Source organism: Sander lucioperca, chromosome 18 (genome assembly GCF_008315115.2).
Source record: "Sander lucioperca isolate FBNREF2018 chromosome 18, SLUC_FBN_1.2, whole genome shotgun sequence".
Classification (NCBI taxonomy): domain Eukaryota; kingdom Metazoa; phylum Chordata; class Actinopteri; order Perciformes; family Percidae; genus Sander; species Sander lucioperca.
This window is the reverse complement of record NC_050190.1, coordinates 13,840,994-13,863,221: the sequence shown is the minus strand read 5'-3', so window position 1 is coordinate 13,863,221 and position 22,228 is coordinate 13,840,994. Positions and strand designations below refer to the sequence as shown.

At 40.6% G+C, this 22,228-nt stretch overlaps 3 protein-coding genes across 6 annotated transcripts; 2 read left to right on the top strand and 1 right to left on the bottom strand.

Moving 5' to 3' along the window:
- Positions 1-1,731: 1,731 nt before the first annotated feature.
- Positions 1,732-3,642, top strand: si:ch211-173a9.6 (olfactomedin-4). Its single transcript, XM_031278756.1, has 5 exons — positions 1,732-1,800; positions 1,898-2,065; positions 2,178-2,390; positions 2,485-2,626; positions 2,707-3,642. Exons 1-5 carry the CDS (start codon positions 1,750-1,752, stop codon positions 3,498-3,500), a joined length of 1,368 nt encoding a protein of 455 aa, XP_031134616.1. The 5' UTR covers positions 1,732-1,749; the 3' UTR covers positions 3,501-3,642.
- A 3,743-nt stretch (positions 3,643-7,385) lies between these two features.
- Positions 7,386-13,116, top strand: rps6kl1 (ribosomal protein S6 kinase-like 1). The gene is made up of 12 exons (XM_031278705.1): positions 7,386-7,489; positions 8,231-8,347; positions 8,535-8,710; positions 9,005-9,129; positions 9,464-9,556; positions 9,646-9,693; positions 10,132-10,264; positions 10,380-11,843; positions 11,924-12,013; positions 12,217-12,299; positions 12,431-12,526; positions 12,632-13,116. The coding sequence occupies exons 2-12, from the start codon at positions 8,313-8,315 to the stop codon at positions 12,740-12,742; spliced, it is 2,454 nt and encodes an 817-aa protein (XP_031134565.1). The 5' UTR covers positions 7,386-7,489; positions 8,231-8,312; the 3' UTR covers positions 12,743-13,116.
- Positions 13,117-13,484: 368 nt separating this feature from the next.
- dlst (dihydrolipoamide S-succinyltransferase) lies at positions 13,485-22,059 on the bottom strand. 4 transcript variants are annotated; one of them, XR_004895704.1, is made up of 16 exons: positions 21,825-22,059; positions 20,814-20,847; positions 20,674-20,713; positions 20,191-20,252; positions 20,010-20,084; positions 19,756-19,811; positions 19,217-19,325; positions 18,947-19,120; positions 18,692-18,777; positions 18,456-18,553; positions 15,362-15,492; positions 14,888-14,961; positions 14,705-14,788; positions 14,385-14,552; positions 13,880-14,142; positions 13,485-13,834 (listed from the first exon to the last, which is right to left on the bottom strand). XR_004895704.1 is itself a non-coding variant. In XM_031278754.2 (15 exons), the coding sequence occupies exons 1-15, from the start codon at positions 21,885-21,887 to the stop codon at positions 14,008-14,010; spliced, it is 1,389 nt and encodes a 462-aa protein (XP_031134614.1). In that variant the 5' UTR covers positions 21,888-22,059; the 3' UTR covers positions 13,485-14,007. The 4 variants fall into 4 exon arrangements, 3 of the variants coding, with proteins under 3 accessions (XP_031134614.1, XP_031134615.1, XP_035850512.1); XM_031278754.2 differs by having other exon boundaries at positions 13,485-14,142; XM_031278755.2 differs by lacking the exons at positions 20,674-20,713; positions 20,814-20,847; positions 21,825-22,059 and adding an exon at positions 20,389-20,623 and having other exon boundaries at positions 13,485-14,142; positions 20,191-20,323.
- Between the last annotated feature and the right edge of the window lie 169 nt (positions 22,060-22,228).

Sequence of the window (22,228 nt, the reverse complement as noted above, 5' to 3'; positions counted from 1 at the left end):
ATGTAGTCTGAAATGAGCAAAGTCACCAAGTAATTTGGAAGAAAAAGAACCTAAACTTATAATACTCACCTAATGCATATCTTTTGCATCTCACTATTCATTCTTAATAGGTGAAATGGCAACTCAATAGCAGAGGGAGAAAACTGCAGTGAACTAGCAGCAATAATATAAATAAACTGATAGTTTTTTTTTTAAATTCTTTTTAGTAAGGGAAGCGAGACATGGCATGTGAGATAAACTGGTATCGTTAATTTAGGTGATGTGGTGTGCATTCATTTACTTTAGTTTCTTAAGGATGACACACTAAAAATAAGACTTTCAATTGTAGTCCGATGTTATGTAAGTGTCCTACATAGTGAGACAGCATGCGCAATAACAGGGACAAGCACACCTAAATGTAGTGGACCTATAATTCATTGATTAATTAATTCCACCTGTGCTTTTCCTGCTAAGACGTCAAAATGTCTGCTCTGTGAAAAAAAGGGCTATTGAGTTCATCAATCCATTCAGTGATTCATCTGCATTCATAATGTGTCTCCACTCATTTATATAAGTTTTCCTCCGTTAATATGTCAACTGTCTGTCCGTAGAAGCAGATTTAGAGGGACATGCAGGTATGTGCAATATTTGGAGAGGGATCGCCCACAATGGTTTTTGCTTAGAACAGACACTACTTTGTTTACATGATAATTGAACTCCTTTGCTAATTTGAATGGAAGCATTAAACACATTTTGATTCCATATTTTATTTTAATGTTAGCTTTTTATATCAGAGGTTTAATTTTACAACTTCCTGTTTATAATTCATTATATATACTGTGTATATATATATATATATATATATATACTGTATATAGTTCATTCAAACCTTTCTCTTTACAACTGTATCTTTTCTTTCGGTGTTGCCAAAGTTACTGAAGTGACTAAAAATTGCTTGAGAAGACTTGTTGTTTGAGTCAGCATTTTAATCAAAAGTTGTTCCCCTGTGTCACAGTATCTCTTACTCATGAACTCCACTATTCAAAGGCACCACCAAAGTCACATGCATACCAATTAATCATGTGGATGAGAAAACAATATAAAGAGGAAATTAGATTTTTGAGTTTTAATGATTTAGTCAAGAAATATAATAAAGGCTTTTTAAACATTACCCTCCTGAGTGGCTCAGTGTCCTTAAACCCTTGTACGCTTGGATCCCCAAGCTGAAGAGCACCAGAGTGACACACTTTCTACACACCTGAGCAGCACTCCATGCGGACTGCATTGTGACTGAAGAAATTTGATTCTGTCATTCACAATACAGTAAGAACTGACTTTTAGGATAATGACTATACAAACGAATATGATGTGTTAAGCAGGAAAAATCATAAATGAAACTTGTCTATTTGGATTAGATTAAATGTAATTATACAGCCTGACACAACAGTGTCTCCCTGTGGTTAAGATGACATCTGACCCACCATATAATGAGTGCACATATTGTAAATCACATTACATATGGCATTTTTCTCATCCACACCCCATGTTCAGATCAAACCTTACATGGTAAGTTATTGTGAGCAAACAAGAATAATGCCATAATTCATAAGCTGCTTGTGAGTGAACATCTGTTCTTGCGTTGAAGTTCCAGACAGCTCAAATAACAACTATGGGAAGAGATAAGGGTGTTTGTGATGACGTGATAAGAGCCGTCTTTAAAAACCCTCTAAGTGGGTGACCAACAAGATACTTGAGAGGGAAAACTGAGACATGATGCTGCCAATTCTGCTACTGCTGCTCAGTCCTGCTTTGGCCTGGATTGTAAATTATCTTTTTGTTCTATTAAAACATGCAGGTGGATTGGTCATTTATAATAATTAACTTTAATGTTTTTTTTGTTTTGTTTTTCAATTTTCAGCCAGTGCATGATTGGGAGTCTGGCAATGTGACTGCATCAGTGGGTGAGTCAGGTCAGTGTGTTTGTCACGTGTATCTGCCAGAAACCACCTTCCCTGCTGACCGGGTTCAGTACATGCAGCAAGTCAGCAAGGATCTAATCCTGGAGGTGGACATTCAAATGAACAAGGTATACAGTAAGACCTATATAGACTGAGTTCTGAGTGGTTCCACAGCATTTATACTTTTTAACATTTTGTCGAGACATCATGATTCTGATTTATGTTTCTTCACTCTTTCAGATGGTGAGCTATGAGGGTATGTTGGAGGTCTACTTGAAGGAAGTGTTGGACCTGACTGTGAGAGTGTCCATGCTGGAGAGCAGTCCTGACAACTACATCAAACTGGACTTTGAGCTGCTCAGGATTGAGCTCAGAGAATTTGAGGCTCTAGTGTCTCAGCTCAGAGACTCCCTCAACACCACTTCGCCCATTTTTGACAGTCTTTATACTGAGGTAACAGAGCCATTTGTAAATAATGTGGCTTTCTTCATTATTAAACTATAAATTTGATACACATATATACATTTGATTTATGTATTTTTTCCAGATTCGCAACATGACCCTCATTGTGAACCAACTGGAGACGTTTGACAAGAGCAACCTGGTGGTGATCCGTATTGAGTTCGCTAAGCTGCAGAAGAAGCTGGAGGAGTGCCAGAAGGAGCAGGAGCTCATCAAGCCAGATATCGGTAAGACAACTAATCAAAAAGATTGTGGATGAAAAAAAACTGATATTGCTGGCCAATTAACATTTTTCTTTTCTTTCCAGGCAACTGTAATCACACAGGAATCATGAGCATCAGCAAGCCAATAGTGGTCCAAGTGAATGCTCATTTGAATGCAGGTTATCAATATGGGGGCTGGGGAAAAGACTCCAAACCAGTTCGAGGCTATGAATCAATGTACTTCTATGGTGCATACACCACTCCCTCTGTGCATAACTTCTATTTGTACTCGGACTATGAAAAGTTGATTCTGAGATCCTCATTCAAACGACATGACATACCAAGTGGGTGGACAGGTGCCGGTAACAATTACATTGTTCATGGTAACACCATTTATTATCAGATCAACACACCTTTCAGTATGAGCAAGCTGAATCTGACCAGTTCAAAATATGACTACAGAGTGATCCCAGCTGCTAGTCAAAGGTTCTCGTACAGTTACTCAGACCATCAGAACATGGACTTTGCAGCTGATGAAAATGGCTTGTGGGTAATGTATGCCTCAGAGGCGAGCAGAGGGAAAATTGTCATTGCTAAAATAGATGAGAAATCGTTTGGCATTGAGGGTGAGTGGAACACTGGTGCGTTCAAGCAGTTGGCTGGCAACGCTTTCATGGCCTGTGGAGTCATGTACGCCACCAGGTCAGTGGATCTGAACACAGAGGAGATCTACTATGCCTTCGACACGAAGACCAATGAGGAGAAACAGCTCAATATCCCCTTCCAGAAGTTCCAGGAGAAATACAGCAACCTGCACTACAATCCCTCTGATCAGAAGCTCTACATGTACAACAACGGCTACTATGTGTCCTACAATGTGAGGTTTAACAAAGAATGATGCCTCCGCTTTGTGATCTACGTATTGTGATTGATATGAATGATCTGTATTTACTCACTTTGTCACTGGAGCTCTATAAAGCTGTAACACATACACTTTTTAACTGTCTTTTCCTGAATAAAATCAAACTGAAGCATTCAAATTGTGTTAAATGCCTTAAGTTTGTATGCATATAAATAAAACTATTACAAAATTACTGATACATACAATAAGGGAAAAACTGCACAAGTAAAGATTAGTTTCAGATAATCAACTGAAACAATTAAATAAAAGTATAAATTATTGAAAGTAAGATCCAATGTGTTCAATTCAATACGGCTTTAATTAAGTTGTTACAAAATATATGACATTTCGGCACTACTGTATCTTCATCAGATTTAAAATGGTGTATTTTAGATTTTAGCTTGGTGTACATTTGTCATTGGATCGTAAGTAAAACAGGATGTTAAATCAAATTGAATAATCAAAAGAACAGATACACAGTATGTTAAAGATATAAAATCAAGTACAAAAAGGTGCAAGTACTGCAGCAGAATGGTATCAGTCACTGTATCTCTTAATAATCCCACAACAGAGTGTCAAGGTCAACATGCAGTTATTTCTCTCTGCTGCCTAAACAGAAGAGAAACAATGCTCATATTAATGTCTGCTTTTCCAATCTCGAGGGACACGATGAACCAAGAATAAGTTGCTTTGTTTTATTCATATTACATTTTCAGTTTTGTCTCCAGGGTGTAATGAACGCTTAAGATTAATATTGAACCAATTACCCAGCAGCCCCAGCTAATCAAAATCAAAACAAACTGACTGAAAAGAGAAATTGACAATCAAATATTTCATGTCTAGTGAAAGTTAGTGGTACTTTTCTATTTCGCTCCTGAGTTCAAGTATATTAATTTGGGAAACTCTGAAAGGAAACAGCTCCGTCAGTGAGTTTGTAATATTCGTGTCATTTCAGGACACATGTTGGTGCTTATAAAAAAAAGCATAAAGAAAGTGGGTGAGACATTCTTCCTGTGTTTTTTTTGTCACATAGAAGGTACATACTGTGGCATGAGTATATAATCATAGTGTGAATAAACTTCAGGAGGAAAAGTCTTCTCACTTCACATAAAAACAATATATTACATGTGCCAAAGGTGGTTTTGTCAAATATACTAAGTCTGAAAAAACATGTTTTATATTTCGTGCACTATGTTCTCACTAATATGGTCTTACTTAATCAAATAAAATCAATGTCAGAATGTACAGAGAGCAGTCACTATTTACATCCTGAAGTTTTGGGGGTCAATCATATACTTATTCACCAAACCAGTATGCTGATGTAATGTATGCTACAGAGGAGATCAAGGGTAAAATTGTTGTAGCTAGATGAGAAATCCTTGGGCATTGAGCAGTGGTGTAGTGGTCCCTGGAGAAGTGGGTATACTCTCAGTTTTCACTGAGTTTTTTTTAATTTTTTTTTTTTTTTTTAAAGTAGTCCAGAAAAAAGCCCTGTTTTAGAAACAGTGACATGTAAGACTATGATTTAGTTTACCTAAAAATCTGTCATTTCTACTTGCTCACTATTATAAAATGATCATGACTTGATTAGGAGCAGTTTGTAGTTACTACTGGTCACACAAGCAGCCTGGATGAATGTAAAATGTATTTATCATGAGGCAAACATGGTGTTATCTCTTCTCCTCTAAATGTGCAGTCATATTGCCACTGCCAATTTGCCAGTAGTTTAAAATAATGATTCATTTGGAAACCACCTTAAAACTTACCTCAGAATTATGTCTTCCATCAACTGGGGTGGCACACCGCCGCTTGTGTTATTTCTTCAGCTGTTGTTTGGTCTGCTGCCGTTATCGTAGTCAAGTGGCACCGGCACCTGAGGGGTTTTTTTTGTTTTTTTTCACTGGCACCTGAGGTATTAGCGATATTTTCCTCGGCATGACCCGCCCTACTCTGCCTCTGATTGGCTCATGTTAACCAATCTAATCAGTGAAAACAGCGAGTACCAGCCAATTAGAGGCAGAGGAGGGTGGGTCATGGCTTCACTATCCTTGAGGAAAAAATGGGCAATCTGGCTCACAGATATTACTGAATGGTGCGCATCAGGGGGGATTTAGAAGTGAGTATACGCAATGCTGACTGAAAAATAAGTAGGTATACGCCGTATACCAGCGTATACCCTGGACTACACCACTGGCATTGAGGATGAATGGACCATTAGCCTCTAGTATGGAATGTTTTTATGGTGTGAGTTATGTATGCCACCAGGCCAGGAGATCTGAAGACAGAGGACATATATTACTCATATAACACCAAAACTGGAAAGGAGAGATACATGAGTATTTTCCTTCAAAAATTCCAGGAAAGATTTGTCAACTGCACTACAATCCCACTGACCAGAAGCTTTACATGTACAACAATGGCTATTATGCATCCTACAATGTGAGGTTTAACAAAGAATGACACCTCTTATTCTTGATCTGCTGTATTATGATTGATACACATGATTTTAACAGAATTTCTCTGAGTGAGTATTAAAAACTGCACTTCTGTGTCTGGAATCAAATCAAAATTAAGCATTGAAATTAGTGTCCTGTCTTGTTTTAATTTATGTAAAGGTGTGCGAAATAAAAGATGACTGGATGAACATTTGAGAAAGGGTGTAAAGTTATCATAAAACTAAATCAGCCCCCTCCCTTTCTGCTTTTTGGATAAGGTTGTAGCATCTCAGGCCCCCCTCCTTCTTACTATCCTGCTCCATGCTGGAGCTTCCACCCCCCTCTGTAAGTCAGCCCTCCCTTAAGGGGGTAATGACTCTCCTTTGTGCTGTGACTGGAGCCTGGCTCCATCTGGTACTGAGCACCAAGACCCAGCAGATTATGGATTCTGGGCAGGGTGATCCTTCCTTTCATAGTGGATGGGACACATCAAAGCAATACTGTAATAGAATAAAAAAGAATGTATTTATTGTCATTGCACAACAAAGTACAACGAAATTAAGTAGCAATCCTGATATATAAAACAGAATCAGAAATAGAGAATAAAAAAATATACAAATATATGTTATAGATAAGAATATGTGCATTTTCTGTGACTAAAACAATATACTGTAGATTAGATATTGCACTTCTGGATATTGCACATTGCTGAGGTGTAGTGGTTTTATATACAGGTTATACTGTTAAATTATAAATATGTACAAGGAATATGCTAAGATCCGATTGAATGTGAACATCTGTGCAGTGTTATACACATAAATAAATACCAAAATAAATACAAAGGTGCAGTTGAAATGTAACTGTAACTAATGGCTCTGGGGTAAAAACTGTTTTTGATTCTGTTTGTCTGTGACTTGATTGAACTAAAGCATCTACCAGGGGGTAGCGGGTCAAACAGACAGCGTCCAGGGTAGGTTGGATCTTACAGTGTGCAGGCTGCTCTACTGAGGCAGTGAACACTGAAGAGGTCCTCCAAAGAAGGCAGTGAGCAGCCAATGATCCTCTGGGCAGCATTTATGACCCTCTGAAGGGATTTCCTGTCTGCTGCTGAGCAGATGGCATACATGTAGTGAAACAGTACACTAGCACACTCTCGATGGAGCAGCGGTAGAATGAATTCGTATTCATTCATAATCATTTAATAAATTGCGATTACAATTTTCATATGGGACAAAAAGCTAAACACAATCCGTTTTGGAAGTAAAAGTCAGGGTTGAAAATGGCCTTCAATCAGCTTACACAAATACAGTACTGTCTCTTTAAATCGTCCAGCATCTGTCAGGATGAGAGGGGGAGAAGTGAGCGCCTTGTGTGAAATGGTACCTTAAAGTGACATCATGCTCAGCCAATCGGCAGCCTCTCTCGAGCTCTCTCGTCCTCCCGCTGCTCCTGAGAGGAGTGTGTTGAGGCTGCCGAAGACACGGGCTGCTGCTGCCGCTGCTGATGCTGCTGCTGGGGTGGAGGGTCCAGGGCACGCTCGCCTCATATCAGGTACAGTGTGTGTATATTTGTGTGCCTGTTTAGTGTGCTATTTGGTCATTTATTTACCATGGTGGATTGCTAACTCATTGGGTATGGAGGTGCATGTTGAGATGATGATGGAGGAGACTGAAGATGGCTTTGTGTGTTTCATAACACTCCTTAGATGATGTCGTCTCCATGACTGTAACCAGGATGGGGTGATTGTGTATGTATGTGTGTGTGTGTGTGTGTGTGTGATGTTTGTGTTTTAGTCTGTAGCCGAAATTCAGGGGAAATAAATGATATCTTACATCAATGGGAGGTTTTCTAGTGAGCATTAGCCTTCCCTGTCTGACTGGTAATACATTTGTATAATGTGACAAAGATTAATTGCATAATATTTGATGACTTTTGTTTATAACATTTGTCTCAGCAGATTGTATTTGCCCACTGGAAATAATCCACTTCATGTGATTTGTGTAAGTGTGTGGGTTGATGTCCTAGATCAGTGTGGAATATATTATTGTAAAAATATAGTAAAATATGGGTGTCAACACTCTCTCCAGTCATCATCTTTAGGTTTCTACCATCCCCATGACTACGTGATTTACCTGAGACACACGACAGTGTGCCTCAGTGCTCTGAGTCATCTCCCTGTCATCTTGGACGTTGGCAATTCTGCTTCTTTCCATTCATCAAAAAATAGTAGTCACATGCTTGTACTCACTTCCTGTGCTGGTCTGGAGGCTAACTCTGTTTCCACTGGCTCAGATGACAATGCTGTGCTGCAAAGACCTGAGCCTTGGAATCACCGGGGGCAGACTCACACCGAGCCCAGTGACAACAGACAGAGATGTGTCGTGCTGTTGATAAGACAAGGGAGCAAAGGTAACTCCCAAGAAGACTCTTTAAGAGTCACAGTGTGATTTTCTTACAACAGCTTAAGATTCAGTTTCAGTTTCTAATTTGAGACAGCTTGTTCTTTTTTGTTCGTTTGTTGAGTTTCTACCATGTCTGAATTAAGTCCAGCTGAATAAACAGTATGGTTTTTTTATGCTATTTATGCTGTGCTCAGGCCCATCTGGTCCTTGACGGACGTCCAAAACAAGGCAGCGATGGCAAAAAGAGATTACCTGGTGGAGGCAGCCAAGCAGATCCGCATGGCACTGGACAGTGAGGTCAATGAGGACTATGAGGCAGCTTTCAGTTACTATAAGAATGGGGTGGACTTGCTGTTGAATGGGGTTCAGTGTAAGTGGACAACATTTGGTCTTTCACACAAGTCTTTAAGGCTATGTAATGATGAGGAATTTGAAGAGGTGTGTTTGCACAAGACATGTGATGGGATCATGTGGAGCAGAAAAAAAACAGGAAGTCACAAACCAAAGGTTAAACACAGATTCCCTCACTGGCAAGACATTTCCCCCTCCACAGTGTGAATAGTCAGCTGTAGGTGTAGTCAGGACAGGATCTTGTCTGTTAGATTGATTCTATTCACACAGCTACAGTATTTTCTTTATTTGATAGAGCTTTACTGTTTTACAGTGGACCCAAACAAGGATCGTCGGGAGGCTGTGAAAAGAAAGACAACCCAATATCTGAAGAGAGCTGAAGAAATCTTCATAACACATCTGCAGGACAACTTGGGTAAAGGAAGCTCTCATTTAGGGGTAAGATTTTCTTCCTTTACTATCATTTACAAAACATACATCTTATTGTCTCTCATGTGCTCTAAATGTACGGCGAAATGTAGGGTTGAGGCATTGTTAGTGTTCACAAAAGTGTTCATAAGTCAAATATTGAATAAGTCACATTAAAGTGTCAGCATTCCTAGCTTGTACTCCTTGAGAGTTGAATAACATAAAAGAGCACATCCTGTATTGCTTCTTACATGAGACTAAACATTTAGTGACTGTCTGTCTCACACTAAAGCCTTATTCATCTCAAATACTGTGGAAAAAAATGATTGCTTCTGTAGGTGACATGCTTGGCTTTCATCACCAGGGTTACAGCAGTCTGAGATTCCGTCCAATCAGACACTTGAGTTCGCCTGTGGAGGATCTGGAGATGTGTAAGGTGGTGGGAGTGACTGATAAGGTAAGACTGTAACACTTACTACCTTTGTGTTTCCATATCAGTGTTGGCTTTGTGTATTGACATTCCTTGATGTCATTTTCTTTCCAAAGGTCATGATTGTCCAAAGTATGGTCAATAAGGAGACATTTGTTGTAAAGGTGAGTATACAGATTTCCTCCTTTCTTTCTTCCAGGTATAGTATTACACTGAAGAGTATGCTCTATATTATAATACATTTAAATTAAAAATGCCTCCATATGCCTACATCTATCCACTGGTAGTGGAGATGTTTTGGGGGTTGTTATTGTATACTGTGGCTGGCCAGTTGATGGGAGCTATTTCCCTCCTGTCTCCCTGAGTATCATCCAGCATTGATCTGCCAGAAAGCTCTCACCCTTTTAGCCAGGGCAAGTGCACCTCAAATTTCAATGACCAGAGAGACATGGTAACAGACAGACACTAAACTCTAAGGGGGCAATCCAAGCAGTCTTTTCTTTCTTTTTAAACCATGTCTGATTTAATACCCTTTTTTTCTCCATATAAACACGTGCATTTCCTAAAAAGATCAGCCCTAATGTGTGTATGTGTTCTTGCAGAGTCTGGTCAAGTCGAGCTGGGAGAGCAGGGACCAGCCAACCATCATTCCTCAGGGGGTGCCATACATGGTTAAGCTGCTAAGATATTACGTCAGCGAGGATGCTGTGTACCTGCATCTTGAGCATGTCAAAGGTGAGCTTTTAACAACCGCTCTGTTCTCAGTGCTGATGGGAGCATGTTGGGTGGATTTTGAAGCTTGCACTTCGCTCCAATGTCTGATCTAGTTTTTCTTCCCATATTGTCCTAGGTGGGAGGCTCTTCTCCAAGCTGCACAAGCTGAGGAACGAGAAGGCCAAGGAACACCCAGAATGCTTCACTTCTGGCCAGCAAAGCATCAAGCTGAAGGCCAGCTACACCTCACCCACAATCAGCACAGACTACCAGCCCAACAGCAGAGGGAGCACAGGAGTGATTCCAGAAAAATTGAGCGACGAGAGCCCAGACGCAGACTTCCCCACCTCATGGGATGAGACTCAGCAGCGGCTGGAGAGCTGCGGGACTCACTCCTACATCGAGGAGACGGGTTGTCTGCAGAACACACGCTCTGCAGCGTCATTTTATACCAAGCTTGATCAGCTAACTCTGAATTCAGGCCCGACGAGGACACAGGTCGACACCCGCATCCATCCACCAGCTCCTAGTTTGTGTTTGCACTCCAGTGAAACTCAGGAACAGCCTGCTCTTCCTCTGTCTTGCACTCGTGTCAGTCACGCTCTCGATGTCATGTCAGTACTTCATAAGAAGAAAGCTGGAATGGGACTGACAGAGTGCAGCTCTGAGTTTGAAGTGGCTTGGGAAGCTGCAGATCCAGCACATAACTGTGAGCAAATAAACCACTATACAGTGACTGACAGTCATTTAAATAGCACGCTAGGACAAACACCACCTCGTACAAATCAGACCTCATTTATAAAAGCGGGATCCCCAAACAGTGAAAATAATGGCTTGAGTTCTTCCCCTGCCATCTTGCATCTTCCTCTCCATTGCCAAACCCAGATCCGTGGCAGGGCATCATGGGATAGCAATGGCTTTCAGCAAGGATCTGTTTTGAGTGGTAACTCTGTAGATATGGTTACAGACTCAAAGCAGGACAGCAGCCGTCCAACCACTGAGGATAGAAATGGCATGGTAGTCATCAGGAGCACGGACAGAGCAGTATTTTCTGACAACACAGACATAAGGATCACTTCAGAAAGCTACTGGCCTTCCTCTGCGTCCCTCTGCCACAGCATTGGAGGAAAACAGGGGACATTTTCAGGGGCCCCCATTGCCCTCTCAGGGATGAAGTACAAAGGGGAAACATGTTCCAGTGAGGCAAGAGAGGGTGTAGAGGAGGCTTGCGAATTGCTGAGTCCTGGAGAGAAGGTGGCATCTGGAAAAGGGCGATCATATGTGGGCTGGTTCTCCTCTGGTCCTACTGGAGCCCCGCCCCACAGGAGGGGAGAGGATGTGGATGCTTACCTTAATTCAGAAGGATCGGAGGGGCAGGAGGAAGACCAGATTATAGAGGTGGATGGCTGGTGCCATCTGCCTCGGTTCCCTGTGAAGTACTCCAGTCCTACAGATAAGGCCATGCAGACCTGCTGGGGGCTTCCAGAGGCAGAGGTGTGTGTCTGGGGGGCTCAGATTCTGCTGGCCCTTGAGAGTCTACATCAGCAAGGCATTCTGTGTCGGGATCTCAACCCTAGAAATGTTCTACTCACCAGCAACGGTGAGTTCATCAAATACATGTAAAAGACTGCATGTAGAAAACCACCATACTTTTGATTTTGATCAAACACGTTTTCACAGGAAAGGTGTGTTTGACGTTTTTCGGACAGTGGAGTGAGGTTCAGTCAGAGATCAGCTCCAAAGCTACAGAACAGATGTACTGTGCTCCAGGTAAGAATATGCATTACTGTAAACTGAAACCAGTGGTTGTTCCCTGGTGTAACCTGCCACCTAGTGGCAGGATTAAGCTGGTCCACTTTACTCGGAATAAGGTCAAGTACTGCACATTGTATGGAAATATGAAGACACCAAAGCAAATTTTAAAGAATTTTGTGCAAGAATACAACTAAACTCATTTTGTTGTATGTTTACAGAAATTGGTGGTGTGTCCAGAGTTACAGAGGCGTGTGATTGGTGGAGTCTTGGGGCTTTGTTGTTTGAACTCCTAACAGGAATGGTAAGCGAAAGGCTCTACAAGCATTTTCAGTTTCCAAGAGTTAAGTCTGCAACTTTGTCATTTTGCACCATTCCTGCAAACTGTGGCATTGGGTCATGGTTTCTCACACGCTCTGCTCACTGTGCTTCCAGCCACTGTGGCAGCTCCATCCAGCAGGAATCCACTCCCACACCCAGCTGCTCATCCCCAACCACCTGGGCGCTGCAGCTGCGTCTCTACTCACTGAGGTTAGGCTTCTGTTCTAAATATTATGCTCAGTGTCACTAAATTGCAACATAGATGGTGTGATTTAATCTTACAGTATCTCAACTCTCCATTACGCTGCTTTGCAGTTGCTTCAGTTTGATGCTGGCTATCGCTTGGGTTCTGGAGGTGGAGGTGTGAGTGACATCAAGTGTCATCCCTTCTTCAGCAGTGTCTCCTGGAAAGCTCTGAGCTGCTAGCAGGTGCAGCTGCTTCACCACTGAGTGGCCAAAATGATGCAGCACCAGACCCCTGGTTTTCTTTGCACTTTGTGCTTCCCAAAGAAAAATGATACAATAAAAACTGAAACATGAACAAAACTAGTAAACCATATCTCTTCCAAAAGATGAAACAAATGGACTTGTTATTGTAACTTTCGAGATTATTATATTGTAATTTATTCAAAAGGTATTTGATGCAATTTTGGTATATATTTTAATTTTAAAGTATCCTTGCATATTATCACCACGCATGAAAACTGACACAGACTAAATTCTGACAATTACAAATGTTTGGACTGCCATTAAATATTGTAGAAAAAAAAAGGATATTAGGCAATAAATACTCTTCTCTATCCATGGCATTTTATTGACTGTTGAGGTCTTAGTGTTATAACTTGCTCAATAGGCTATGCATGATCCCAAAGAGGACTAAGACAAGACCATTTTAAGAATATCACTATTTGGTGGGACTTTTATTAGGTATTAAATCTTTTTCATCTTATTAGTTGACCAATAGTCCACAGCCCATTTACAGACAGGTGACAAGTTAAGGAAAAGCTTCCATTCAAGGCATACTGCATGATAAGCAGTGAACGTCACCTAACGTCAGTGTAACTACTAACTTCAATATTGGTTGTTTTAATGGGTCTGGGTTTATTCTTGTAAATTTAGCTACCCTGTTACATTTACAAAAAAAAAAAATCCAAAACAAAAACTACAGTCGAGTAATGCAGTTTTTATTGTTTAAAACTTTCTTTTTTAAATAGTCTTTCTTACACAGCATAAAGAGAATTTCCCTCATTTTTGAGAAACAGATAGCATAAATTCTCAGAGAATTTCTTCACTTTGGACATTTAAGAACATAGTGTTTCTTGGTTTCTGGCCCAATGTGTGTTTATTATTCTTCTCTCAACCAAAATAATGAAATGATACTATGGAGTTCATCTAGGTTTGTCATTCATCTCTCAATAAGTAATAAAATGACATTTGGCGCGGAAGTAATAGAATATCCTTTTTTGATCTAGAGACCAGCACCACAGACCCCGACATTTCTCCACAATAGCAGTGAACGGTTTATCACTGGCTGCCTTACAAATGTCCATTGTACAACTCAACTGTTCTCCAAAAATTATTTTTCTAGTTAACCAATACAACATCTGCAGTTACGGTAATGTTCATCAGGTGAATACAGCCACTGTTTGTTTAGGGTGGTTTATTTGGTTGGGCCAAGAGTGCACAAGGATTTACATGTCAAGGAGCAGCACCCTGGGGTCCTCCACCACTGACTTGATCTTGCGCAGGAAAGTGACGGCCTCTCTTCCATCAATCAGACGATGGTCGTACGTCAGGGCAACATACATCATGGGACGGATCTCCACCTAAACAAAGTGGAATACAAGCGAAAAGCAGTCAATGCATATACGATTAGAAACACTCACACCAGTGACTGTTTGATAATTAGCAAACAGCTATGTATGCATGTAGTATGACAAACCAAACCCGTTTTTTTAAGTTAAAAACAGCAAGTTTATCAATTCAATTATCCTTTGATCATTTTCGATGTGTGACCATTCTATTGCTAAATACAGTGTATTTTATGTATTACATTGAGGAAACGAACCTTGCCACCGACTGCTACAGGCCTGTCAAAAATGCCATGCATGCCTAAAATAGCAGACTGTGGTGGATTGATTATAGGTGTGCCGAACATGGACCCAAACACGCCACCGTTGCTGATGGTGAAGGTTCCTCCGTCCATGTCTTCAACAGCCAGCTCATTCTTGCGGGCCTACGAACAAACATCCACAATTAAGATCAATCACACATTGAGGAAATCTCAAGATAAGAAACTTTCACAACAAGGGTATGAAAAAAAAAAAGAATAAACTACAACAAACAAATGACTGAAAATATGACATAATATACAATTTTAAACATTACCTTTTCTCCCAACAAATTGATGGCCTTCTCAATATCAGTAAAATTCATTCCCTCTACGCTTCGGATTACAGGAACCACCAGACCCTGAGAGAAAAGTTATAGGACCGAATTTCCTTCACGTTAAAGACGAGTGGACTATCAAGCACTTGCACTTAGCATAACAATATAATGTGCTTGTCTCACCTTTGGCGTGGCCACAGCCACACTGATGTCGACGTAGTCCCTGTACACAATCTCTTTGGTTGTGTCATCAATTACTGAAAACACAAAGAAAGTTTAATCATTGTACACAGAAGAAAGATGTATACAGGACAAAACTAAATATTCACTATGTTTTCACCAAGATTGATTTCCTTTTCAGCATTGCCATTTTCTGTTACATGCAAGAAAAAAAGCCATGGAAGGTGAAACCCACAGACTATTTTTGATTTGTAAAAGCCAGCAATACCTCCCCCTGCTTCATTGTGGTCTATCTAAATAGGTTAGGGTGGTCTAAAGGCAGTAAATAAGGTTTGAGGTTTGCAGTGAACTATACTGAAACTTAAATCGTTTTCTTCACCAGACACATATGCACTGACTTGTACACATACGTGCAAAAGACATCAAACTGAACACCACAAAGTGAGGTTTCTCAGTCTTTTAAGGTTGATTCTATACCAGCATTGACAGCAGGTTGGTCAGCCAGAGCGTAGGCAGCAGCTTTCACAAACGCAGACATGAAGCCCAACTTGATGTTATGCTTTTTCAGGAAGGCATCTTTGTAAGTCTTCCTCAGCTCTGTGATGTTGCTGCAGGGAAATAGAAACATAACATAGATCAACTAACAATTGGCATTAAGGCAAGAAGCAGGGTTGAAGCCTACAGGATACTGAATATGATGATTGTTATGAACATAAAAAAGGAGAAAATTCTAAGAGAAAAAAGAAAATCAGTGGGGCTAAAAGATTTGGGGATTTAAATACACATTCATTCAAAACATGGAAAATACAAGCGCCAAAGTCGCAAAATTGCGACATGACGGCGTACTGAATCAAACAGCTGTTTTCTCTGAATAGAGTGTTATATGTCATTCATACTCCCCTCCACTAGTTGGCAGACATCCCGTACTTAGACCTTAGCTCAGAAATACATCATGCTTCAATGCAAAATGTTCGAGAAAATCCCATCCAAACGTGACTTTTTTTGTCAAAAGCGACTAGCGACTTTTTCTGGTGTTATTGGAGACTTTTGTGGTGTTTGGAGACTCGTGAAAGCACGTATTACTCAGCAGTTATGTGCTCAACGAGCAGCGGGTGCTGCCGTGAGCCCCTCCCCCGTCCAAAAGCCCTCACAGGCGGTCAGTCTCTCAGTAGCCTCGCACAGCGAGCAGAGAGGAGACACACAGCGCTCCGCGTCCAGCCTGCATTGAATCACGTATGCAGCGCTGTTCTTGCCCTGGCTTACAGAGCGGGGTGTAAATGTAAATGTTTCTTCACTCTTACACAAAATAATTAGGGACAGGACGCGGTACTGAATCAAACTGCTGTTTTCTCCGAGAAAAAGTTATACAAGGAGCGGGTGCTGCCGTGAACCCCTCCCCTGTCCAAAAGCCCTCACAGGCGGTCAGTGTCTCAGTAGCCTCGCACAGCAGCCTGCTGTCAGAGCAGAGAGGAGACACACACCACTCCACGTCCAGGCTGCACATGAACAGCTTTCTGTTTACATGTATATGCTACTATATGGCACAGTAGTCATAATTTTGAACTGTTGGTTTTACCATATACAGTTTTCCTGTCCATTTGTTAGGCTTTCTGGTTGGGTGGGGGGGTCTCAATATTGTTCATATTGTCTCTGTACTGTATAATAATAATGATAATAATGAAGAGAAGAAAAAAGAAAAGAAAAAGCGTCCTCCATTAGCGTGGTGGTGGGTAAAAAAACAAACAAAAAAAACGAAATAACGCCTACTGTTTACATGAGTTTTGTGGTGTAGTAATAGTTCTAGTTTACGACTGTTGGCTTACAATTTACTTTTTCCCTGTTCATTTGATATGTGGACAACATAACAAATGGATGGAGGGCGGTAAATCTGATGAAATAAGTTCAACTATCTTCTAAAATATCAGGTATTTCATGGAAATTACATAATCCAATATGGCCGCCGCCATATGACGTCATAATATGCAAATTAGATGGGAAAATTTACTCCCGAGATAAACGTTAGGTCATTCTCAATATTTGTCTCATTTACACTTTGTCTCTATCTCAAACCACTTTCAAGCCAGAGCCTTCTGAAATTTAGGTGTCAAAATCTAGTATTTTTAAAAATAATACCCGGCGCCTAAAGGGTTAAGAATGACTTAAACATGCATTTTATCACAACCCCCCCCTCCCCCCCCAAACATTTTATGTTCACAACATGTCTGTCATACCCGTGACTCTAAATTACTGAAATTCAAAAGGCTAATTGTGTTTGGCCGACTATAGCTTCACTATAGACAGACTGATAAAATGTTTTTTCATACCTTATTAAAATCCTTTTCAATGTACTTGAAGGGTTTTGAAGTGTTACTGCTTTGTTTAGTAATTTATAAACCATGAGCAATAACAAAAATGGTATTTATTAACTAAAATAAGACAATCCATGGCTATTGGTTATAATAGGTTATCACACATTTAAATAGAAGCCTAATGTTATACTAACCTCTAAGATACACATACAGAAACATAGATACTAGAAACTCCATGAAAATAGTTTTCAAATATTGTAACTATGTTAAGAAAGATATGTCACAATCTAAAATCTCTTAAAAAAGGAAAAAAAAACACTGCCTTTTATGGCTATAAAAGAATGCTATTACAAATCGCGGTGGATTAAAGCTATTGAAATTGGCCCGCTAATCGTTTCATCATTGCTCATTTTTCTCGTGTATCTCTCTTTTTAATTGTTTGTTTTCCTGTCTCTAACCCTGTTGAAGCTCTAGGGTTTCTCCGCTAACATAATTAGCCCCTCCCAAGACACAGACTCTCCGAGAAAGGAGAGAAGAAGCGATAAAAATCTTCACTTTCTAGAGCCTGTAAATCTTATTGGGCTGTCATAAAAGCCCATATCGGTTGAGGCAGCTCTCCCACTCAGAGCGCAGGTCTCTGTGGGCCCCTACAGATGCTCCAGCCTCCTGCTCTGACTAGCTCCTTCGGCTCCAGATGAGCCCTAGCATGGGAAGTCTTCCTCCAGACCGTCAATGTCAATCTAATTAGGATACATAGAAAACCCTGAATAGCTGAAAGCTGACACCACACATTTGCGGGGAAAAGAAATCCTCAAAGTGTCCTCTTCAGCACAGGGGGCAAGTGCAGACAATAACATTTCCTTGTAAATTAATAAAATCTGTTTTAACAATTCTTATCTTCGTTTTAGATGGCATTACGACCAAATATTTACATTCCAGTGTTTAAGAGGATATTGGGTTTCAAAAAGCTTTTCCTATTGGGCAGATTCCAATCCATAACCATTTGTGCAAGTGTTGTTTTGGCTTTTAACACGGAGGTACATACAATATGTACTGTATACAGTGTGCATACTGCACACTTACAAATATGTTTATAGATATTTAAACAGATTTGGACTCCTACACTCTTTAAGGTCAGTTTTTTTCCCTTCAAAATCGCTTCAATTTACATGCGTTAATGTAGCGGAGCACATTTCACATTTGATATCTAAAATAGCATTGAGGGCTAAAAAATGTAGGTCAACTCATTTTGAATTTCCTACCTCATGTCGACCTCATTAAACGTAGTCAGCATAGCGCAGGTGTTTTGGGCTTCCTTCAGTCTCTGGGCAATTCTCAGTCTCATGCGGTTCATCTTAACCTAAAACGAAAAACAAGAATTATCAGAATTACTAAGACTCCGTTCCCAACTATTACTGTACTAGACCATTAAACACATCATCAGTCATCAGATACTCCTAAATGTTATTTAGGTGTAGTGGTGATTTTTGCACTTTACCCTGCTCTCTGTCCTGGCTGCTTTAGCCCCTCCCTCAGCTTGAGCCGTTGGTGCAACTGGAGCGGGAGTCGGCTTGATGGTGGAAACTATGAGAAAGACATAACGAAGCAGTTAGTATCTGTAAACATCAGTTTAGTGGTACTGGTGAAAGCCAGTGCCTACAATGATTAATCATGTAAGCTAGAGGTCAAGAGCACAGATGTCAAGCAAAACAGTTCTCACATGACACAGACCGTCTGTCTCATGACAACTAACCTGGTTTGCTGTCCATAGCATGTGCTGGCACAGGTGGCACAGGGGGCATAGTGGTGGGAATGGGGCCCACAGCGGAGGGGGGAGAAGGTGGAGGGGGAGTAGCAGAAGGTGGTGGAGGGGCTGCAGCCACCGGGGCCTCTGTTTTTGGAGCTTCTGCAGCTTTGGGAGCACCAGCTAAAGACACAGAGCTGAACAGTTAGGATAAAGGCAGACTTTAAAGTATTACTATTTTCAAAGTCGCACAATTTTCAATGAAAATACAATAACGACCTCCTTTTCGAAGCTTAAAGAGCGCAGTTCCTCCCTCGACCTTCCCCCCATCAGGGACCAAAAGCTCCTCAATCACCCCAGCAGCAGGAGAGGGAACCTGCACTGATGTCTGATGGCAGGGAATAAACAAGTCAAAATAAGTGTATGTTTAAAAAAAATAATAATGTAAATAGTTCTAGGATATTTTCTAAATAGCATACATGTTGTGATTTGGCTGGTGCCAAAGTAATAACTGCATGATTTATTTAAGTTAAAACTTAACTTTCACCAAAAGTTCATATAAGAAATGATTGAAAGATATTCAGAGTCAGGAGAAAGTGACAGACTTCAGTAATGATTTGCCCTTTTTCTTGTCTCTTGCACCAGGGCCCACAAATATGAATTTTTAAAAGGTTAAAATGGAATACTATTTTGGGAAAAGAACATGCCCCAATACTTTGATTCATGGTATGCCACACACTCTGAAGGCTTTTACTTTTGCAGGCAAGGCCCAACAACTACCAGGAATCAAAAACATTGTGGCATTTACTTAGTTTTACCTTATCAGTCTCAATTTCGCACACCACCTCATCCTCAGCAACGGTGTCTCCAACAGCTGTAGGGAGAAAGCTTTATTTTATCTGAGAGCAAACTGACTACCTTTTGTTTAATTTGGTTGTAACTTGGTTGTTATCTGTATCAGAAGCATCCATCCATCCATCCATCCATCCATCCATCCATCCTTCATCTGTAACCGTTTATCCTTTACAGGCTCAGAAGCAACTAATGTATGTTAATTAATAAAAGGAGTTACCTTTCTCCCACCTCACGTCCCCCTCTGTGACAGATTCTGCAAACGCAGGGGTCTTGACTGTGACAACTTCATCTCCTGGAGAACAAAGACAAGTCAAAGGAGATGCATTTCTTCACACCACACATCAGTGGTCAAGCTTCAGATAAGTGCAGAAATGAAAAGCATGCAGGACCAAACATACTGTAGGCTACAGACGTCCTGAAGTACTGGATTTGGAAGACGTTGGACCGGGGATCAGATTTTCTAAAAAATAAAACAAAACAAAAAAATGTAATAAATTCAGACAAGTAATACAAATCCCCAACACTACATAACATAACATAGCTTTATTTGTATAGCGCCTTTCATACACAGAGTGCAGCTCAAAGCTGCACACTAAATGTTTCATCCAAGAGTGCAAAAAAATATTATGATTCAGATTTGGCTTGTGTGTATGGAACAGCACATGCTATACTCATAATTGGAAATAGGTTCATGACAGTGCATGGGTGGCATAGGTATGACACTTTGTGAGCCAGCATTGACGACTGAGGGACAGAAGACTGTCCATGTCAAGTCCAAGTCATTCATCATATCTACGGTGTGAATGGTGTACTTACATTCTCACAGTAAAGTTGCTTGTCTCTTCAAATAGTTAAATGTTTTTATGAGTAAATGTACTTACACATTGCTGTTCAAAGTAATAGAATGGCTAGCTGATAGAGCTGTAAGAAAATGGAAAAGGGCAATGTGTTAATAACTTCTTGCAGCAGGACTATCTGAAAGCAAATATTGGGATTTCAGACTTAACAAGACAAGACATACCTGCCGTGGCCCGACGAGCTAATGCATTATTCCCCTGTGACAAGATAAAGTTAGTCATTACTAAACGTCTGTAACTTTTTTTAAATGTTAAGTATTGTGCAGAAGAACAACTCAATGTCTTGAAAATTTGACAACATTGAAAAATTGACATCAAGGTCAATATAACTGTCTAACAGTGAACATAAATAACAGTTGGGATTGTGCATAAATGGCAGTGGTGTCATCAACAGGGCGATAAGTAAGTGCTGTCGGTCAAAGGTCACTTCTACGCGCTAGACGACGACCTTTGACATTGGCTAATCAATGCATTATCTGGCAAACAGGTGGCTTGTGTGGTTTTGGATTACAATTGCACCAGAAAATGCATAATATATATATTTTATTTAAGCAGCTAACGTTACTTAAACAGCTCCATTAAAGCTTAATTAGCAACTACTAATCTCACTGACAATTACAAACTAACGTTAGGGCTTTGCTGACATTTGACTTTGCTTACTTAACTTTAGCTTCTAATGCAACGACAGAAATATACACCGACACTAAACGGAAAAAAAAACATTGACACTATTATAATTCCATTAAGTTAGTTAAACTGGGCGTTGTTTTCTCTCATAAACCACAATATGACCTCAGCATGGCAGCTAAAAGCACTTAGCTAGCTAACCTTCCAGTTAATTTAGCTTAGTGTGGCTAACGTTAGTATTTGATAAGTTTGCGACAAGATATTTTCTGCGTAGGTCAAACAACTTTAACAATCATGTCAAAATGAGAGACCAACTCAACACAGAGAACACTGATTTAAGCGTACTGAGTCTCACAAAGACTTGTGAAGGAAAGTGTCATACTGTCCTTGGCTTACAATGTTACGGCTTGATCGTGGCCTACAGCTAATGCTAATGCTAATGGTAGCTGTGATAGATCTGAACACACAGAAGCTGCGCCTTCGCCCGCAGCCAGAGAGGAGTCATCTAACGAGTGGCCACGACAACATTTTATTTGCTTGTTGCCTACCTGGCGGATGGCAGAGAAGGAACGGCCAAAATTCCTGGTGAGACACCGGGAATGGGATAACATGGTGGCTGTGTGACAGCAGCCTGCCAGCGGAAGGGAACTCCGGTCACACCGACAACCCTGACGCGCACGATGCGAGGAAGTAGTGTGGGATAAACCAAGTGCTCCGAGTGGAAGGGGGAGGAGGGGGGGAATCCTCACTGTGGTCCCCTCTACCCCTCACTACTGGTCACTGAGAAATGACTGAGAAATAATCTACAAATAGTGAAAATACGGTGCACCTTCAACCACCTTCACAGGCAGCCACAGCTAACAACGTAAAAACAGAGTTTAGAATAGAAATAAGATAAGGTAGCCTAAGATAAGATGAAGCAATGCATATAATATTAGAATACCGTAGCTAA

What these genes read in the sequence shown, in the direction of transcription:
- dlst (XM_031278754.2), bottom strand. Translation starts at nt 21,887, where the DNA reads ATGTTATCCCATTCCCGGTGTCTCACCAGGAATTTTGGCCGTTCCTTC. An exon ending in TGCTATGGACAGCAAACCAG is followed by an intron (nt 18,778 to 18,946) that starts GTTAGTTGTCAT and finishes TCTTTCTCATAG; the next exon opens with TTTCCACCATCAAGCCGACT. An exon ending in TGGCTGTGGCCACGCCAAAG is followed by an intron (nt 14,789 to 14,887) that starts GTGAGACAAGCA and finishes CTTTTCTCTCAG; the next exon opens with GGTCTGGTGGTTCCTGTAAT.
- si:ch211-173a9.6 (XM_031278756.1), top strand. Translation starts at nt 1,750, where the DNA reads ATGATGCTGCCAATTCTGCTACTGCTGCTCAGTCCTGCTTTGGCCTGG. An exon ending in GTCCTGCTTTGGCCTGGATT is followed by an intron (nt 1,801 to 1,897) that starts GTAAATTATCTT and finishes TTCAATTTTCAG; the next exon opens with CCAGTGCATGATTGGGAGTC. An exon ending in GCTCATCAAGCCAGATATCG is followed by an intron (nt 2,627 to 2,706) that starts GTAAGACAACTA and finishes TTTTCTTTCCAG; the next exon opens with GCAACTGTAATCACACAGGA.
- rps6kl1 (XM_031278705.1), top strand. Translation starts at nt 8,313, where the DNA reads ATGTGTCGTGCTGTTGATAAGACAAGGGAGCAAAG. An exon ending in TGGTGGGAGTGACTGATAAG is followed by an intron (nt 9,557 to 9,645) that starts GTAAGACTGTAA and finishes TTCTTTCCAAAG; the next exon opens with GTCATGATTGTCCAAAGTAT. An exon ending in TGTTCTACTCACCAGCAACG is followed by an intron (nt 11,844 to 11,923) that starts GTGAGTTCATCA and finishes ACGTTTTCACAG; the next exon opens with GAAAGGTGTGTTTGACGTTT.